We start from the raw sequence: 19,619 nt of genomic DNA on the forward strand, positions 1-19,619 counted from the left end.
TCACAACTCACAACAACAAAATCACCTATCTGCCCAATGCCACTTACACAGGCTCATTGTTTTAGTTTTATGTTGTGGTTGATTTGTTTTGTTTATTAAATAAAAAAATCGTTTAAGCAAATTAAACTTGAATTACCACGGTCATCTGTAGTAAAGTACTTCCTGTAAAGGATTGCACTTTTTATAGCTACAGGGCCTTGTATAATCATAAACCAAGAAGAAAACAATACAATAATGATCTTTCTTTGAAATGATTAGGAACATAAAATCTAAATTTCTAGCGTTTAATTATTACCATTTAAGAGGAACTTAAATGAAAGAGCTACGGTGAGCTCACTTTTTTATCACTGCAAGAATAAACTAAATCCCTTTATGATATCAAAGTACTATTTTCTAATGTGGGTCTTTTAGGTTTATGTTACACTGTGCTGCAAAACCAATTTCCCTTAGGGCCTATGTGGACAAATTAAGATGAAAGTAGATTTTTTTTTAAGTCGAAAAACGCATCAATATAAATGTACAACATATCAAATCCTCATTATACAATATCAGTTTATAGAAACTAACCAAAATAATCCAGCAAACATGTCATTCTGTGCACCTTAATCCAAATATTAAAATAATGTAATCAAAATTAGGAATAAAAGCACTCATTTGAATGTGTGTCTACAGATGACAACAAAAGTGATATTTAATGTAGAAAGTGTATTTTTATTATTTAAAACTTCTCCCTACACCAAATAAGGGCTTCACCTCATACCTGTCCCCATGTTCTCCTTTGTGCGTTCAATTAAAATTACAATAACACTTGACCATGACGTTATGTTTCTCTCTGGTCTACTTTATGGCCGTTCTTCTGTGGAAATCAGTGAATGAGTTGCAGAGGTGAATGTAGTTTTTGAAAAAGATTGAGAGAATTTGCTGCAGTCGGGATCAAAGAGGGAAGCATGACGTTATCAAAAAAGGGGGAACAAGAGAAACAGGTATGAAGACAAAACTTTTATGTGTACCAATCTTCCCCAAGACCTACCCGCCCCCTAATGCAACCCCCCCTTTCTAAATGTAACCAACAAAACAATCATTGGCTGGTTATTTACATGCACAGTATCCCCACTGCTCCCCCCCAAATAGACACACTAATGCCTGATCCCAAAACCATCTGCATCCCTTAGCTTCAGCATTACATGTACAGTAGGCTGAGTTTATTTTCCTGAAAACTAAATATCCTGCCAAAGGACATTTGGCTGGATTTTTTGCTGAACTTTAAAGGATAAGTCTGGTGATATTTTGTGTTTATCTCATTGTCAACCAATCGCATTAAAACACCAAAACCAACCATGAAATTATCCCATTGACTAGAAGTCAGAGCCTGATATATCTCATTCCTCTGTGATCCATTGGTGTAACATAACTTTAAAAAAAGAATATTTAAAATTACATCAATGAGCCACACTGTTGCACTCGGTGATATGTTCCTTCATTCTGATAAATCTAGGCACTGTAGTTTATTTTGAAATGATCCCACAAACTGAGTCCTGCTGCTGTAAATACTCAGCAGTGCAGCACACTCGCAGCTGTAAATAGTACCAAACAAATGCGCGCTTAAATCGGGATCCACGATATTATGACTTCACGATAATAATAACTTGATAATATTATGGCTATATCCAAAAAACAAACAAATAATAGTGTCTATGACTTTGTTTATTGTGCGTTTTCTCTTTTTTGGCGAATAAATCACTTCCTTAAAAAAGGAAGGCGGAGAAAGTTTGTGCGTACAAAAACGATATAACTAGTACACTAATAAATAGCTAAAAGGCAACCTGATTAACTGATAAATAAAAAAATCAACAACGCTTCAACACTTCCTCCAAGAACAAGAGCTTGGTCCAAAGAGCCACAAGCTGAGAACGTTTTAAACATTTGAGAGAGTGATGAACGGATCTGTTGGTTTTGGTCAATAATAAAATGTATGAAATATCACCAGCCTGATCCTTTAAGCAGTCTATCCTCTCGGCTCCACCTGCTCTGTTTCACTTTCGCAGCAGACCAGGTGGGTAATGTTAAAATCTTGAGTGTTATCAGTGGTTTTAACAACACAGGAGGTAAAGATGGCTTTGGGAATGGGAATCGTAAGACTGCTCTAGTTCGACATCACCACGTTCTAATACGACAAAAGGTACGAGCCGTGCCTCTTTTTATTATGTGACCCCACCCACATACCCGCCCAATCCCCCCTTCACACACACACACACACACAAATAAGGACCCAAAAAAAGTCACAGGACACCGAGTGGTAAGAGTCCAGGGTGCAACCACAAAGTACCAGCTAGTCCTGTGGTGTTACACAATCACACACAAACATACACACAGTTGTGAGAGTGTTGAGAGCTGGCAGTTTAGTGAAGTGTGTCCTCGGTAAATTGACAGAGGTTTCCCCAGCTCTTGTTATCTGTACCTCCTCTTCTTCTTCCTCCTTCATCTTATCACACCACCTGGCATGCTGGTTCTTCCCTGAGTTCTGTACATTCTATTCAGGGCTGTATTTTTCTTTCTCTGACACAAGCACACATGCATTCACGCACAGATGTCTCTCCCTCCGAGTGGGGTAAGTCCATTCTTCCGGTAAACTGTGACACACACAGTGAGTGTATTGAGGCACCGCCGCTTTCCATCCACAGTGACACCGTCAGGGTAAGGCCTGAAGGGGGCGCTACCAACGGTTAACCAGCCCTGGGATGCAGAGAGGATGAGATCAGTGAGAGACACAGTGTTACAAATCAATGTAACGTATACTGTACTTTGATATATGTGCAGGAAAGGGGCATTCCACTGATTTTACACAATAAAGTTTGATTTACTCGTCACGAGAAAAACATAAGGCTTCTGTTGATCTGGAGGGAGTTTTTTGCAGTGTTCTTGGCCTAGGCTGTAACATTTATTTTCCCAGAATATTGCTAAGTGATTTAGCTACGTATTAATTGGTTCGTTACCATCTGTTTGTCTTGAAGACAAGACCTGACTGCAAGGTGTGGTTAGCATCAGTTCTAAATGGATTGGCAAAATACAAATATCCTTAGTGAAGCTTAATACTGAGCAAGGCAAGAGAAATAATATAATATCAACAAAGACCCAACACATGTCCTTAATAACTACTGTAAGCTGCAGACATCAGGAATTCATTTGAAATCGTCTATACGCAAGACAAAAAGGCGGATGTTTGGTTTGGTACAAAAGCCGATAGAATTGTATAATAGAAATGAAATTCCTTTTTATATAAACTGGTAAATATCCTTTTGACCTTTAACCCTTTGACCTGTGTTAGATACTCTTTCTCCAAATACCATTTTTGGTGTATTTCTGTTTATTGTCTGGAATTGCCCCTTGAGGAACAAATGCAGTATTTTAAACTTAATTGAAATACAAACCTGATCTAATCTAGGGACTAAAAGTCTGTACATATGGTTTTTAATTTTAGTGAGGGACTCAAACACTAAACATTTAGAGTAACACAGAGCTGTAACAATAAGATAAAAAAGAAGGAGAACAAGGTATATGACAACAAAGTATATTAAAATAGAGCATGTTATATCTGTAACTCACGTGTAGAGAGGCTGCAGTTGCAGATGGGAAGACTTCTGAGGAGGCTGGTAGCCGTACGAGTCAAAGCCACCGATGAAATCAACTAAAAAAAGAGAAAGAAATGACATCATTACACTTTCCCTTAAATATGTATTTGTTTTTTGACCAGGTGTTGGTTTCACAGATCAGATTCTATTTTGACCGGAAAACCTATTGATGAACAACACCTTTATATCACTGTAATACACTCTGACATCAGAATCTGCACAGATACCGTCTCACTGCTTCTATGTCACTGATACATTGTTCTAATCTTTCCAGATCAATGTGGAAGGAACAAATATATGTGGTGGCAGCTCAAAGAGAAAATTGTCCCAGATGTTCTGCATCAGTGGAGATTTAGACCATAAGTGAGTGATCTGGTTTGTGATGCGTGATGTGACATTTTAATAATAATATTAATCCTGTGATGTTTTTGTATAGTTGTAATTGCTTCTTCAAAATGTTGAAGAAAGAATGTTCTGAGTTTATGAAGCAAAACACTGCAGAACACAATTTCTTTTAAAGAAAACAATCCAAAGGGCTGCTTTTCCTAAACATGTGTTTATGTTATGGTTAATATAACTGTTTTCTTATCTGTGAGTTATTTTGAATGTATTTCTTAGTTAAAAATGTGAAAAACATCAAATATTTTTATTTTATTTTGATTACAACCAAAACCATGACAACATTTCTATATAGAACTATTAAATACTATGTGTGTGTGAACTTCAAGAATCCAGCATCAGCCGTTACATTGCATGCTCTTATCATCATCTTTTCCCATCAGCACTTTGTTTTCACGTGCATATTATTCTGACAAAGCGTGCTGTTTGGACATGACAGGCTGGCATAGCATGACACTTCTTTTTAAAGGAAATGCATATGTCGTATTGTAACTAAAGGACCTCATTTACTTCATTAAGTGAAACATTGATGTGAGCACCAGGAGGAGATTAAGCATTCAGACACACAGATGGCAGAGACAAGCACATGCCAGCAGACAGACTCCTTGAATCTTCCGAAAGATATCTCTAATATTCCCACAGATAAAGCGGTCAGATCCCCGAGAGGGAATTCTCTGCTGTGATTTAGCTCAGCATGAGCCGGCAGGAGAAGACAATGAACTATGACACAAGTAAACCTGATCGGCTGAGCAAGGCGCTGGAAGAGGATCAACAAGCTTTTAGGAGAAGATAAGAGCACTCACAGCTGTCCTCGTCATCCTGGAAGACTTTGCTCACGTAGCAGGCGTAGACAAAGCCAAAGAGCTGTTAGAGAAGAGAGAGGCTGCAATTAAATGACTGCTGCTGTACAGACTGAGTCACTGCTGACTAAAGTGTGTGTCAAATAAGGGTCAGCAAACAAAAAATACTGTTAAACAATGTTTAGAAAATGTAGTATTTTTACAGGGTAAAATTGGTAAAGCTTCTTAAAAGCATTTTTCAACCAATTTCAAGGTACCTAAACCATTGATGGAACTTTGGTCATCACATCTCAAATGAATACATAAAGGCTATTGCAAAAATAAAAGTCTAGTAGGTTCGATTTAATTGAGTCATCAGGTGCAGGATGCTAGCAACATTTTTTCTTTACATGAGTGATTGTGAGGATGCAAAAATCCAGCATTTCTGTAGGACAGCATTCAAATTCAAGCATTTTCCTATCTTTGGACAAACATAACGTTTTAAATGAAACATTTTGAAAACTTTCAAGACTTTGTATGTGTGTGCGTATGTGTGATACGTACAGCCAATAGGACCTGAAAGGCTGAACTCAACACCTCTATGTATTGGTAGTCGAGGAGACACCCGGACACAGTGATGACATGGTGGTCGTCAGGGGCCATGTTGGAGTCCAGCACGGGCGTCACCAGGCAACCAGGACCATGCTCCATCCACCACGAGCGATGAAGGGATGTATTGAACGTCATGAGAAAGTCCCTGTCCTGAACATGTGCACACACACATACACATATATAAAAACATGGCTACAGATAAGGGTTATGCTCATGGTTGAGTGATTAACTAATATGGATATATTTTAACAGTGTATTTATATTTCTTCTTTACTCTGTTTAATATCATATTAAACTGAATATCTCTGGATCTTTTGTACAAACAAAACACAACTTTTTCAAACATTGAAAGACCTAGGACTTTGAGAAACTGGGATGGAATTTGTTGAGTATTTTCTGATATTTCCAAGTCTTCGAAATGGTATCTCTTGACCATGAAAATAATCTGTAACTAAGTAATAATCTAACTCTAGACAGATGGAATAAAGCAAATATTGCGTTACACAATCAGAACGACTGAACTCACCTGTGACAGGTTTCCAACCTCCAGGTAGAAACAGATAATGAACGAGTTCCAGCCCACCCAAAGGACCAGCCATACTGCATACTGCCAATCAGATACAGGGATCACTTTCTGCACACTCATGCAATATCAATTTAAAGTAAACAATAGCTTTGTGCATCTTTGGAAGGGGGGGGGGGGGAATACTCACAAAGATAAGGTATCTAAAGCGAAACTGCACGGTGCCAAACATGCCCAGGATGACGGCCATAATGTGCAGGAAGTTGGCCAGGATGGGGGCCCATTGATAGCCCATAAAATCAAACACCTGCCTCTGAAGGGCTGCCACCTATGGGACAGTGGGAGGGGTCACGCACACATTAGAAAAAAGACATTACACACACAACCGAGGATATATGCAAATCAAACTCACGGTGAAACACACACACACACACACACACACACACACACACACACACACACACACACACACACACACACACACACACACACACACACACACAGTGACAGGGACACACATACACAGGTCTGCCGCAGTTGTTTCCATGGTAACTGCCTGGAGCACCAGCCAGTCCAGTGACTGTAAAAGAGGAGCAACCCCCTAAAAGCGCCCCCAAACTAATGAGGATCTATGGGCTGAGTGAATCCCCCTGCCTCCCCACAACTCATCAGCACAGCAAACAATAGCCGGGATAACTAGCCCTCACACTGCTGTGCTCCATCATTCTCACTAGAGAAATAGCTGATACCATCTCACATTATTACACACTTATTATGTTTTAGAGGGATAGTCAAGCTATTTGTAGCGACAAGACATAGCTAACTTTAACTCCAGAATGGAGGCCAGATGGTGAACAGGGCCTCCTTGTCCCATCTCAACATTCACATGTTTTTTTTGCCAGAATGGGGCTATCACCCCTCTCTCTACTACAGACATACAAACATGCCCTGACACCAAAGCACCCCCCCCCCACCGTACTTCAAAGACACACACACACCCTCGCCTGTAATGTGGCATGGCACCCCAGCAGCTGCAACTCTAAGCTTTTTTAATGTGACTGTACACACAGGCTGGACAGAAATTTATTACAATGTGCATGTGTTGTGCGTGTGTCTGTAGCACGCTGCTCCAATTATATCATCATGGTGAGTGAGTGATTAGAGAGGCAGCTTTGACAAATAAAACAAACAAAAACACACACACACACACACTCACCAACTGCAGGGAACATATCACCAGCAGCGTGCATCGTCCGTCGCACTTCCCCATCTTGGAGGGCTCGGAACGCGGCATGGAGCCCCGGAGGCTCCGGGGGAAGGACGGGTCGCCGGTCAGATCCAGACTGCCTGGCAGTCTCAGCTCACAACATTCCCGGCTGTATAGACCTGCCTAAGGCCGCCGCCTCCTCCTGTAGCGTCGGTGTGGCCCTTTTCTCACAGCGAGTGACCCATCTTGGCAGCTGTTTTTGTTGTCAGTAAATATGCCAATTACGAGCAGAGGAAGAAGAGGGGGGGGGTCACTTCACACCGGCCTGCTGCGGTCCGACCACCACCGACAACCGAATCACCTCGGCCACACCTTCCGGAGAGGGGACACACAAAGACACAAAGAGAGACGGAAAGCTGTCATAATCTGCCCCGGGATATAGACAGAAATTAGCATCATATGATACCGGATCACACGGGGGGGCGGTGGGGAGGAGGGGACCGACCCCGCGGTGTTACTACACGGCTAGCGTTGGGCTACACGGACACAAAGCAGCCCGTTGTGACTCACGGTTTTCTAGGAGAGGAAGAGTCCTTGTGCCCCCTTTAAACCTCGTCGTCCCGACCTCCGTCTGCTGTAACTGGAACTAGTTACCGGGCGGATCTGTTCACCAGCACCGGGCACCGAGCTCCGTCTCGCAGCGTCTTTTGTCAACAATCGGTGCCGGGGCAGGCGCAGGAGGAGCCGGGGGGAGAGAGAGAGACGAGGGGGTGAGAGAGAGAGACGAGGGGGTGGGGGCTCTCAGTCACCGCGACCCCCTTGAGGAGGAGCTGCATGGATTCTGCAGACCCGCGTGCGTGACTGCGCGTGGCCGAGCAGCAGCCCCGCGAGGCGTTCGGAAAAAAACCGAACACAAAAGAAACGGGGGCTGGTGGCGGTGGTTCAGACAGCCGAAAATAACTGTGATCGCCTCCCACTCCCGCCCAAGCAGAGAGAGCAGCCCGCCGCTCGTCTCCTCGGGCAGCGGTTATTCAGAGCGGAAGAAACATAATTAACAGCCGTGTTTAATCCCAGCTACTTAACATGAGGCGAGCAGTGCGATAGTCTTACTAAGTTAAGATATGAACAGTCAGATAATTACCGCTTAGTCGGTTATCACAAGGCCATATGACAATCAATGGAAAACGAGTTATCACATTTTCGTTTACTTATGCATAAGGCTTTCTCAAATAAAAATGAGTAAGCAGTTAAAACATTTTGTAATTTCTCTGCACCGTAACTACTTCTCATTTTGTTTGAGTTAAATATTGTAACGGTTAATTTCTCCACCTTATGTAGCTCAAAGCACTGTGAACTGCCTGTGTTTATAAGGTGCCAAACAAACTTGTCCTTGCCCCTTTCTAATAGGCTGAAGTGACCCACACATTTAAAGCCCTACTTAGTTGAGTAACCATGTTCATTGTGCAATTAAACAGCTGTCACATGCCAGAAATTATACACAGTGCTAATTAAACTGACCTAATGTATTACAACTAGATAGATATTTTTAAATCTTGTAAATATCAGTTACCTGTAAGAAGTGCACCATATCCTGCTGCTTCATTTCAACTCAAACGTTGTCTTTTACCAAACAACTTATTTATAAGCCCTCAATGTCGAAGTATTTAATTATTACCACTGTCAAGTAATTGTAATATCAGAGCAAAGGCACAATGCTTTCTTTAGAAGTAGAATTGGATGAATTATATTAAATAACATTTTCTATATGTAGCTCTACATTTTTGCTAATGTTGGCCCATGCTTTGAAAACAGCAATCAGGCAAGGATTTGTTTGTATTCTGCCAACAAACAAATAAACCACACACAATTAATAAACTCCTTGGTGGAAAAAAAAAAATGTTACCGCAGGAATGCCCCACAATGACAAATGAATCCCACAAACAGTTTTTACAGAATACTCAAGTTTATTAAAAAGAAACAATTCAGAATAAAAAAAACAAGTCACTGTGGAGGTTGTTTTGACCAATGATCAACTTCAAACACGCGTCCTGAGGTTGTTCTTTGACAAGCTGAAGCACATGAAATTACAGAGACTCCAAACCCACTGTCGGATACCACCCATCCACTTCTTAGGCAGGACACTCACACACACAGACACACACTCATCCAGGTGAACAAACTCCCACACTCCCTACTGAATTTCTCCCATGTAGAGCCTTTTATCACTGGCACCAGACAGCACTGTGAATAGAGACAAAGAGGAAAAAGATGATTCAACTTTTATTGTCAGTTGTGTTCTGAAACTAAGCCTTAGGTGAACAAATACACACATACAAAATATGTGTTGGGTGAAAACCACATTTTAGCTAAACTACAAGAATATTAAAATATTATTCCCTTTAGATCCCCTGACTATCCTCTTAAGACAACTGCACAAAGTCTTTCAACATCTCTATTCCACATTAGGAACTGTGTTTTCTTTTTTTAAATGCATAATCTTTGCTTTGTTTAGAACTAGTGTCCACATATATCTTGCATTTTTGTAACCCTGAAACAGAGACTACGGAAAACGCTGATAAACACGTTTTAGTTTGAAAACTTCAGTACTGCGTTTGATGGGCTGAAGCTGAGACTTTTGAAAATGATGATGCAGAAACTCGCTCGCTGCCGGACTGAACTTATTGGCCACAACGTCTGCTTTCCAGATTCCATAGCTGACATAACATTACGTTTTTCCTGAAGGAAACTAACAACATTACCATCGACTACATGTTGTCAACATGTATTATTAATTACCGGGGCTGTCCACCTTGTTGCTATTCTAGCAGTCGTTGTGAAAGTCTGGATTATGTAGTGCTACTACCGCCTACATGTGCAAGAGGAAATACTATTATTCTAACATGCCCAGTGTAACAAAATGGTCATGTGATTCTAAGTTTTTAGGCATGTTAGTCCGGAAAGAGATTATAAATGAAGCGGTGCTAAAAGAACTCACCTAGATAAATATAGTTTGCATTTGAAAAGGAAAACGTATTATTGTCAATGCATCCTAAAGTAGTGACTGACTCACCTATAGGCTCCTCTGGGTGAAAGGCGACTTCGTTGACGGAGCCGGCATGTCCCGGCAGCTTGTACAGGATTCTGCGTGATGTGGTGTCCCAGATGTACACAAATCTATAAACACAGACAAGAAAAACAGCTGGAATGAGTCCTAACTAAGACAGCTGAGACATTGGACACTGAAGGATTTTCATATTTTTGTTACAATACATCATGTGCTATGTTGTTGTATCAAGTTGTGCTGTTGAAGGTGGATTAAAAGAAGTTGAAAGAGTCAAATTGCATCGAGAACATTACAGCTTGACAGCAATCTAAGATGGATACTAAGCTAGGAAGAGAGACCCAAGTCCAATTGTCCTCAAGTAATTATTATAAGTCTGCACATTTACACTAGTGAGTTTAGTACATGCTAATGTCTTATCTTGAAGTTAGTTTAATATAAGCGCAACCTCTAGAAATACATGTAAATGTACTCAAAAATAATAATAATGACAATTATACAAATGTCTGTGTATGGGAGTTTGTTTGTTTGTGTTGCCTCTCACCTGTCAGCTGAGCCGGCAGCTATCTTACTGCCGTCAGTAGACCAGGAGCACCTCAGCAAATTCTGAAAGACAGGAAGAGATGTTAGAAACAGCATTGTTATAAGAAGGACAAGAGCATCATGTGCTGTTTATTGCAAGTAAAAAAGGGACATATTTCGATGCCTTTTAGGGAAAAATAGATGTTGCTAGGTGGAAAAAAAATATTTGTTATTCAAGTATTTTCCTCAATATCTATACCCCCCAAATGGTATTAACAGTGGAAGAACATGTCAGTACACAGGTCAGAGTTATTGATGTTACCTTCTCAAAGTTGTGAACGTTGCCCTGGAAAATCTTCACACATCTCTCCTTGGGTGCAAATGGTCGAACATCCCAAATACGCACTACACAGAGGAATTAAAGAAAGCAAAATCTGGCCATTGCAATGACACTCTTATAAGCTTAAGAAAATGATGTTGTTATACAAATAAACATCTTACCTGTGTTATCCATGGAGTTTGAGAGAAGGTATGATCCCTCAGAGCTCAGGCTAAGTCCAGTCACTGAGTCACCGTGGCCGTGCATATTGTAGATCAGCTTGTTCTGCCTCAGGTCCCACACCTGCACAACATAGAAACAGCTGATGACGGAGTTCAAGCCAGGGGCAAGTGGAAAAACTAAAACATTTTCTTATAGCACATGCAATTGCAATTCCCAAGTTTTCTGTGTATGCTGTAGGCCAGTACCTTGATGTCATTGTCGATGCCTCCTGAAAGGATCTGATCACTGGTGTCATTGAATGTTGCAGCGAGCACCTGGTAGGTGTTCTGGAAAGTGTGGATTGCCCCTTTCTTACGGATGTCCCACAGCTACAACAGTGACAAACACATGTAGGAAGATTAACTGGAGCCTGATCAAATGGACTGGAGTACTTGAGATAAATTAAAGACCACATAATAAGAATCTATTAATGAGACTTGTGAGAGAGGATATCAAAATGAAATGAAATATCATCCAATTCAACAATTTATTATTATACCTTGACGGTCCCGTCATCACTGCCGGTACAGACGAGTTGGGGCCCTCGACGGGCTGGGTAACAGGTGTTAACGAAGGAGGTGTGGCCCTTCAGGCGCTTGATTCTCTCTCCAGTTTCACTGTCCCACACTCCTACAGTCTTGTCTGTGCTCGCTGAAAACAGCATGCTGAAATACAGAGCAAGAAAACACAGTTTGACACATGTATCCACCTTATTGACCATGAATTAAAATGCATGGGTTTGACACATTTCTTGCCAGTAACCTAAGCCAAGTGATACATTTAACAAATGGAACGTGTGTAATCACGTCCAATTGTTTACAAAAACTAGATTAAATAGTTAATTTAGCTTTGAAGGTGGTTTTGCAAGGTAAGGAGTAAGTTGACTTGTATTGAATTAAATCCCCCCTTGAACTATAGTGTTTATTCTGACAACCGTCATTCAAAAAAGTTTCAAGGGTTGTGTGTTACTTTGTTTTGTGCTTTAGAATATATCTTAGAAATGTACTTAATCTGTGATCGTTCCTACCTGCCATCTGTGTTGTAGTGCAGCTCCATCACTGCTCCACTGTGGCCCTTCATCGTGGCATAATTGTCACAATCTCCGTACACATTCCACATCACTGCAGCAGAGAAACACAGTTTACAACACGTTATTCACAGTAACTGAAATATGTTTGTAAGTTTAACCAAGGAAGTGTGAGCCTCAGGATTTTAAATATCTTACAAATGAGCCTATCAAATCCCGAGGAGGCGAGCGTGGATCCGTTGGGGTGAAACTTGCAGCAGTAGACCTCGCCCTCGTGACCAGACATCAGCATAATGGGAGCCTGCAGGCTGGAGGACCGTGGAGGACCCTATGGGAGATTCATTAAAGGTCAATATATATGATTAATTTAAAATCAGCATTACAGCCCAATAATAAATTAACAGTTGTAAATGTTTTCAGCATAACATGTGTCAACTAATGAGTAACCACACATTTCAGTACAGAAAAAAACAAAGATATATTTGAAGCTATTCAAAAACAGTTTTGTCTTACATAGACTTTCCAGGCCAGTTATGTAACAAAACAAATAGGACATGTGTCATAGGCTTTTGTATTAGTTAATACTATGAATTTTGACCCCAAAGATTCATAATTGGCTGTGCTATGTTGAGCATCAATAGTTTTCCATAATATGTAATTGGTTAAGTTGTACAGTTGATGTTTATTGCAGTGGATTTAAGGTAAACACGAGTTTTAATGGCTTTTGTCTTGAAGCTGTCTAAAGTAGTTTCAACTTAGATAAACATTATAACCTTCACAAATGTAGGATGTAATGGAAGGGTATTGTATTAGACTGCATTCGTTTAAGCAAGATATCGCTAATAAACTGCCTACTCAGTGTGCATTACATTTACTAGAATAATTTCTTTCTAAATGATTATTATAACTAATAATTTGTTGTTCAAATGTTACATTTATGTTTATCACAGTAGAGTGCAAACTGCATTTTAGAGACTTGCCGATTACTTGAAGTCGAAATGTGACCTGGTAACTAATCTGTCATCTAAAAAACAAAATATATTAAAAATAAAGAGATTTTAAGTCTATTTCGGTTTTTTCCATGCCTTGTTTCTGAACATTAAAAACACACAACAGTGATGTTATTTTATTTTCCTGCGTAGGGGTTTAGCTAGCCACATAGTTCCATTTATTCACCTAAAAGCAAATCTTAGTGCACTTAAAATGACATGTAGTTCATAAATGTAGTAATTCATTATGTGTTTCAGTGTTGTTTGCCTCTGATAGATATAAATGAGGACTTTGGTTGTAGTTACTCTACGCACCATGGCCACGAGTTGCTGGGACTGCGCCGCCGCCACCAGCTCCGTCCGGGGTCGCTTCACGGCGGCTGGAACCATCGCCATGTCCGCCGGTCTCTTCTTGGGTTCAATCATCCTGAGACAGTCAACAAGAAAAGGCAAAACCGTTGGAGTTACTGCTAGAGTTTATAAAATATCAATGGACGTCTTTTTCGGAGGGACGTCTAGCGACAACGAAGAAGAACAGGAAACTACTTCCGGTGCATATGATGCATTTGATTGGTGGAGGCCTGTACCGACTGCACTGATTGGTTCACATGGCTTGTTGGTAAACTGACCTGCCCCGGATGTTAATCTGAACCAGTTTTGCTAAGACGTAAGGTAACACTATTTTATTTGTATGTTTTCTGCAAATTTAGAAATACATTGTACACTATCTATGCAATTATCGATTGGAATTTATACATCGCGTACGGACCGATTATCCTATTGTTGGTTCTCTGGATAATCGTGTTAGCTAAAACAATGCTTTAATCTAGCGAGCTAACGTTAGCCTCATTGCTACTTTTCAAGCTAAGCTATTATGTTACAGTAGATGTAAAGTTAAGCATGTGTACTGTAGTCTTTTAATATATCCGAATTGCGTCTGCTTATTTTGTATCCCAATTTAAGAGACTTTAGAAGAAATGTTTTTCTAATGCTAAATAAGAAAGAGGGATATTTGGTAACTACACAACATTGTATATTTAAAATTATAATGTCTTTATATTGATGTGTTAAAAACAAAAATATACTTTTTGTTTAGCCATTTATAAATATTAGCCCACAGGTATGCAATACTTTATAATAAGGTACAGTGTCCCTATTACACAGCTTGATTTACACAACATATCTGATGCCATTATTGTTTATTAGTTTGAAATAATGGAGTAGTTTAAAAGATGCACTGGAATAGTGTCTTATCTATATCAATAAAATGAGTGTTTTCTGTAACTCTTGCTCCAAAAAATACTTGATTTGGATTGTTGTATAGGACTTTATATGGACTAAAACAACCTCATCTTCAAAAGGAACATTCACGCCTATATTTTTGACATCGCAAGTAATTCAATTATTGAACCCTCAATCTTCTAGATCTACTGATTGATCCCTGTTGTCCCCGTCTGCTGAGAACATGTCCGACAGTGATGGCCAGGCACACGAGCCTGCTGGACTGGAGGGTCTGCCACCATTACACAGCATTGCCAAAGGAGAGGTGGTCTCTGTGCAGACATACGGAGCCTTTGTGAGACTGCCAGGCTACAAGAAGGAAGGTGAGTGAAAGTTATAGACTTTTAATATAAACATTTAAAAATCTCAGAAGGGGAAAACTCACATGTACACAGTTGCATTCACAATTGGAAGATAACGTGCATTAAAAAGCTTAAATACCACCAAATACAGAGGAGTGAGTAGCAGACAACAAAAATAAGAATATTAAACCTTTAGGGGAATATTGTAAAGCTTGCAATGGGTGAAAGCAGAACTATAATGAGAAACAAAACTAAGAAACATGATTTGGCAGATACACGATAATAAATCACCTGCATCCGCTGCCAGGCAAAACCACTGCATCATGGGACTTTGGCCAGGGCCAAAACCAATGCAGTTAGCAGAAAGAACACAGGAAGCAATAAGCAGCCATCATTGCAAAGTGTCTGTCAGTGATTGATGGAGCTGTCTCAGCAATAGTTAGCAAAAGAGGCTTCAAGGCACCTAAGCTACATGTTGCTACTAGATTGGGATTTCAACATTATTTCAAAACTCCTCCTCCGATTGCACTATGGCAGTGTTTCTCAAACTTTTTCATACCAAGGACCACTTAACCAATAAAAAAACACTCGCGGACCACATAACTCAACAAATATCAAAAAACACATCGTCTGAAAAAATGTTACAAACAAGTGGCAACATGTGTGATGAAGGTGTTGCTCTGGGCCTTATCCTGCATGCAATCGAAAGTGAAACTTAACCTCGCTCCATTGCGGAGATATTCCCGCGAGAGTGCGGAAAACTGAAATGTATTTATTTCAAATGTGAAATTTTACCAATATACTCACGGACCACTAGGGGGCGCTCACGAACCACACTTTGAAAAGCACTGCACTTTGGATATTCAGTTCTGCTTTGTTTTGTATAAAACAAAGAGGCTGTAAAGTGTCCTGCAATATGTGGATATGTTACATAGAGCAAGCATTATTGTATAATGTCTTATGTTAGCATAGTGACACAGTGGGAACATGAACTTCTTCAGTAAAGGGTTAAAGTGTTTGCCGTTGGTAAGAGTTGCTAAGAAGTTGAACACATTGATGAATCAAGATGTCACAATTGTCCTTGACCTGCATGTCATACTAAATACCTGCTGTTCGTTTCCACCACTGGAGGGCGATATAAGCAATGTTTACTGTGAAAAATCCATCATCCAAACCATTTGTTTTGCATTGCACATACAGGCCTGGTACATGTGAGTGAGATGTCAGCATCGAGGGTTGAGAATGCCTCAGAGATTGTCGATATGGGGGAAAAGATCTGGATTAAAGTCATTGGGAGAGAGGTAAGAAGACACACACAGACACACACACCATTCTGTGTCAGTGAAGTGAGCAGAAAGACTGATAACTTGTGCCCCATCTCCCAGATTCAAGGCGACAAGGTGAAGTTGTCCTTCTCAATGAAAGCTGTCAATCAGGGAACAGGACAGGACTTGGACCCAAACAATGTTAACGGAGAGTAAGTGCTCTTGGTTTTATAATATCTTTGTGTCTCAACATGGGTGCACAGACTTGTAACATTATCTGTTTGTGGTTGCAGCCAAGATCAGAGGCGACGTAGGAAATTCAGAGATCACACAGGCAACAGGATCACACTGGAAGCTGTTCTCAACACAACATGCTCAAAGTGCGGCTGCAAAGGTAACAAACAAAGATACTTCATATGTTTTTTTTCACTTTTCTACCGTGATATTTGCTTGAAATCACTTTTAAATGTGCGTAGTATAAAGGAAATCGTTACCCTTTTCAGGTCACTTCACAAAGGACTGTTTCTCCACTCCGGGCTTGCAGTACGCTCTGGTGCCTGAAGAGGAGGATGCAGCGTCACGGCAACAACCACTGCTGACCCCAGCTGTTGCACCACAGCTAGACTCAGACAAAAAGAAAAAGAAAAAGAAGGTAAAATCCTGACAGTTACTGCCCTGCATCGCTTCCTTTTTCCCCCCGAACTTTCCTTTCATTTTGTATTTCTCGGTTGTGACTCATCTGACACAACATCCCACATGTCTCTGATTGGCAATGCATGACTGTAAGAGATGTAAGACGGCTTCTTGAGAATCGACAAAAATGTTGTCTCTGTGGTGGCTTTTCTGCTGATGTAATGAAAAGTAAATGTTTTATGACTGAGTTTTGAGGAATTGAACCGGCTGTCTCGTTGCTTATAATATCTGCATGGTCGATGCTCAAGATCCTTTTGTTGCCACATAATAGGAGGAAAATAAAACGGCACCCACCCCTTATCCGACTAAGATGAAGCACCTTAGCTACAGATTATCACATTTACTGAAGAAAACATCTTCGAAATGAGATCTGTGCAAAAATCCTTTGATCAGAGACCTTCAAGGCAAGAACAGATATCAAGTGAATGCAGCAGTACAAACATAATTGGATTGGCCCTAATGCAGAACACGTGTCAATCAGTTGAACCTGTTGGGCAAAAAATAAAGGGTCCTCTATAAAGAAAGGTAAAGGAAGACCAAAAACCCATTGAATATACACAATTGGCAATATGTACAACCAGAGAGAATATACAACAATAGAGATACATTCTTTTGTACATTATGCTTCCGATATAACACAAATCTTACATTCTCCTTGTATTTATATCCTCCAGGAGAAGAAAATGAAGAAGAAGAGGAAGAGGGAGAGGAAGGAGTCAGGGAGCGACAGCAGCAACAGCACCAGTGACGAATGCAAATCCAAGAAGAGACGCCACGAGCACGACAAAGAGGACAAGAAGAAGAAGAAACACAAGAAACACAGATCACACAAACACAGCTGAGACAGCCGCACATACGTACGCAACTTACATATCTTCAGTCACACACACTGCAGCTATCACACAGACGCAGAAGAGGAAGTGGTTGGCATCAGACTGCCAGATATGTATCTTTTTCTTTTTTATCCCTCCACTTACAGCTCAATACAGATATCTTCGACCATATGGGTTAACCCATCTTATTTAAAGCTTGCAGACTTCCTATCAAATTTCCAATCTAATTATGTCCAGAGGGTAAAGGGTTGCAAAATCACAAGCCCCACTTGTCCTAAAGTAACCTCTGGCTCCCACTCAGAGGGAGGAGTGTACTCATACTGTATGTAACAGGATAAGTGAAACCAATATGGCTGCAAGCGGCTTCCCGCATGGAATCTAGATATTGTTTTACATCAGACTTAGATTTAAAATCCTTAAAGTAACCCCCTCAGAGAAATCCACACACAAACAGGAAGTAGTACAGACAAACAGGACGTGTAATACCGCACATGTGAGTGTGACAGGATCCTCAGGTTGTGATTATATCCTGGAGCTGTATTCAGTTCATTGGCCATTAGCATACGTGTGTCTTTGTATAGCTTTCAACACACACAGCTGTTTTCCTGCATGTCAACTGTTAACTCCATTAAAGTTGTTTTTATTTGTAAACAGAAAAAATGCCTTTTGAAGTCTTTGTTCTCTGCCCTTGAACTCATAATGTTGCTGTTTTTAAGTAAGCCCATGTGGGACTAAAACACACACACGCACACAAACATGATAATGGCAGTTGGGTCTGTTCCACCCTGGGGTCAAATAATGTCAGGTCATGACTGAGCTAATAGTTTGACACGTCAGGTCATGTCCAACAAGGTCAAAGGCGCAAAGTTGACATGGCAGCGTTTGTTTTTCTTTCAAAAGATAACCCCCTGTCAGTGAAAGACAAGATAAGGCGATGTTAAGGGATCTGCATTGTGCTTCTTTTGACGTTGTCTCAAAAATCCCTCTTGGAGGATTGTGGAGAAAAGATTGTTTCCAGCTGCAGTGATTTGACAACTCCAGTTCATTCTTCAGTCTAAAAACTCCTCTTCTTTTTTGTACTTCTCCTTTCTGCCCTTATTACCAAACAGATGTACAAATTGGATGTAATGTGGCCAGTTACCAGAATTGTATTGCACATAATTGCATGATAAATGGAAACCAACACAAGACTTTAGAAATAAGAAACTACTTTGCATATTTGTTTAACTTGTATTACAATGTTTGATTTGACCAGGGGGACACTTGGGTAAGAGGAACATGGAAATTGTTTTGGGGTGAACTTTTCCCTTTTAGCAGGGTAAAGAGGTTGAGGCCGAAAGGGACATGGATCACCCTGCAACCTTTCAACTCTTCAACCTTCTGCTAGCTGGCAGTCAGTCGCTAACTCATGACATCAATGTACTGACGGAGGGGATGAGCCGAATTTAGAAAGCACACACACTCACACACCTAGAGTACAAGCACAGGACTCAAAGCTGTCCTTGCCCCTAGTGCCAGTGAAGGACATTTGGTGTATATGTAATTTTGGGGTCACTTTTTAAAATAGATGGATTTTATGTGAAATGTGGCCAGATTCAAATGCATCGAGTAATCACAGCCTTGTGTCAACACGAGTGAATGAAAAACTTGAACTAGTTAGTATATTTACCAAAATGTTTATCTTTTTTGATCCATGGTTTCTGATAAGTCTTGGCCCCCCTCTTCATTTCTGACACAGCTTGATGCCAGATTTAACAACTTTCCCCTTCGTAATCAGGGAGAGGACAAGATACTCTCCCACTCTATCTCACACACACACACACACACACACACACACACACACACACACACACACACACACACACACACACACACACACACACACACACACACACAAGCTGCTGAGGAGCTATAATTAACTGAGTCCCTGTAAAAAAAGCTTTGATGGAAACTCTG

General features: G+C 40.5%; 3 protein-coding genes across 3 annotated transcripts; 1 reads left to right on the plus strand and 2 right to left on the minus strand.

Moving 5' to 3' along the window:
* Positions 1-642: 642 nt before the first annotated feature.
* Positions 643-8,107, minus strand: nkain1 (sodium/potassium transporting ATPase interacting 1). Its single transcript, XM_010796850.1, has 8 exons — positions 7,720-8,107; positions 7,159-7,521; positions 6,133-6,270; positions 5,946-6,026; positions 5,372-5,569; positions 4,832-4,892; positions 3,604-3,685; positions 643-2,733 (listed from the first exon to the last, which is right to left on the minus strand). The coding sequence occupies exons 2-8, from the start codon at positions 7,234-7,236 to the stop codon at positions 2,724-2,726; spliced, it is 648 nt and encodes a 215-aa protein (XP_010795152.1). The 5' UTR covers positions 7,237-7,521; positions 7,720-8,107; the 3' UTR covers positions 643-2,723.
* A 982-nt stretch (positions 8,108-9,089) lies between these two features.
* Positions 9,090-13,821, minus strand: snrnp40 (small nuclear ribonucleoprotein 40 (U5)). The gene is made up of 10 exons (XM_010796851.1): positions 13,605-13,821; positions 12,499-12,628; positions 12,301-12,394; positions 11,773-11,938; positions 11,480-11,602; positions 11,234-11,354; positions 11,055-11,137; positions 10,755-10,816; positions 10,220-10,323; positions 9,090-9,390 (listed from the first exon to the last, which is right to left on the minus strand). Exons 1-10 carry the CDS (start codon positions 13,713-13,715, stop codon positions 9,341-9,343), a joined length of 1,044 nt encoding a protein of 347 aa, XP_010795153.1. The 5' UTR covers positions 13,716-13,821; the 3' UTR covers positions 9,090-9,340.
* A 40-nt stretch (positions 13,822-13,861) lies between these two features.
* On the plus strand, positions 13,862-18,110 carry zcchc17 (zinc finger, CCHC domain containing 17). The gene is given in 8 exon segments (XM_010796852.1): positions 13,862-13,961; positions 14,715-14,893; positions 16,073-16,173; positions 16,258-16,349; positions 16,431-16,531; positions 16,641-16,789; positions 17,505-17,528; positions 17,531-18,110. Coding segments are annotated over 7 exon segments (654 nt in total). The 5' UTR covers positions 13,862-13,961; positions 14,715-14,754; the 3' UTR covers positions 17,579-18,110.
* Positions 18,111-19,619: the final 1,509 nt, after the last annotated feature.

The sequence above is a fragment of the Notothenia coriiceps genome, unplaced genomic scaffold, assembly GCF_000735185.1.
Source record: "Notothenia coriiceps isolate Sejong01 unplaced genomic scaffold, NC01 NC01_scaffold00037251, whole genome shotgun sequence".
NCBI classification, from domain to species: domain Eukaryota; kingdom Metazoa; phylum Chordata; class Actinopteri; order Perciformes; family Nototheniidae; genus Notothenia; species Notothenia coriiceps.

Bases quoted from the DNA above. Each gene is read 5' to 3' on its own strand.
- nkain1 (XM_010796850.1), bottom strand. From the start codon at position 7,236: ATGCCGCGTTCCGAGCCCTCCAAGATGGGGAAGTGCGACGGACGATGC. The intron at 6,027-6,132 runs GTGAGTATTCCC...TCTGATTGGCAG, and splicing joins GCTTTAGATACCTTATCTTT to TATGCAGTATGGCTGGTCCT. The intron at 4,893-5,371 runs GTACGTATCACA...CTTCTCTAACAG, and splicing joins CCTTTCAGGTCCTATTGGCT to CTCTTTGGCTTTGTCTACGC.
- snrnp40 (XM_010796851.1), bottom strand. From the start codon at position 13,715: ATGATTGAACCCAAGAAGAGACCGGCGGACATGGCGATGGTTCCAGCC. The intron at 11,939-12,300 runs GTAGGAACGATC...TCTGTATTTCAG, and splicing joins CACTACAACACAGATGGCAG to CATGCTGTTTTCAGCGAGCA. The intron at 10,324-10,754 runs GTGAGAGGCAAC...CTGTGTTTATAG, and splicing joins GCTGCCGGCTCAGCTGACAG to ATTTGTGTACATCTGGGACA.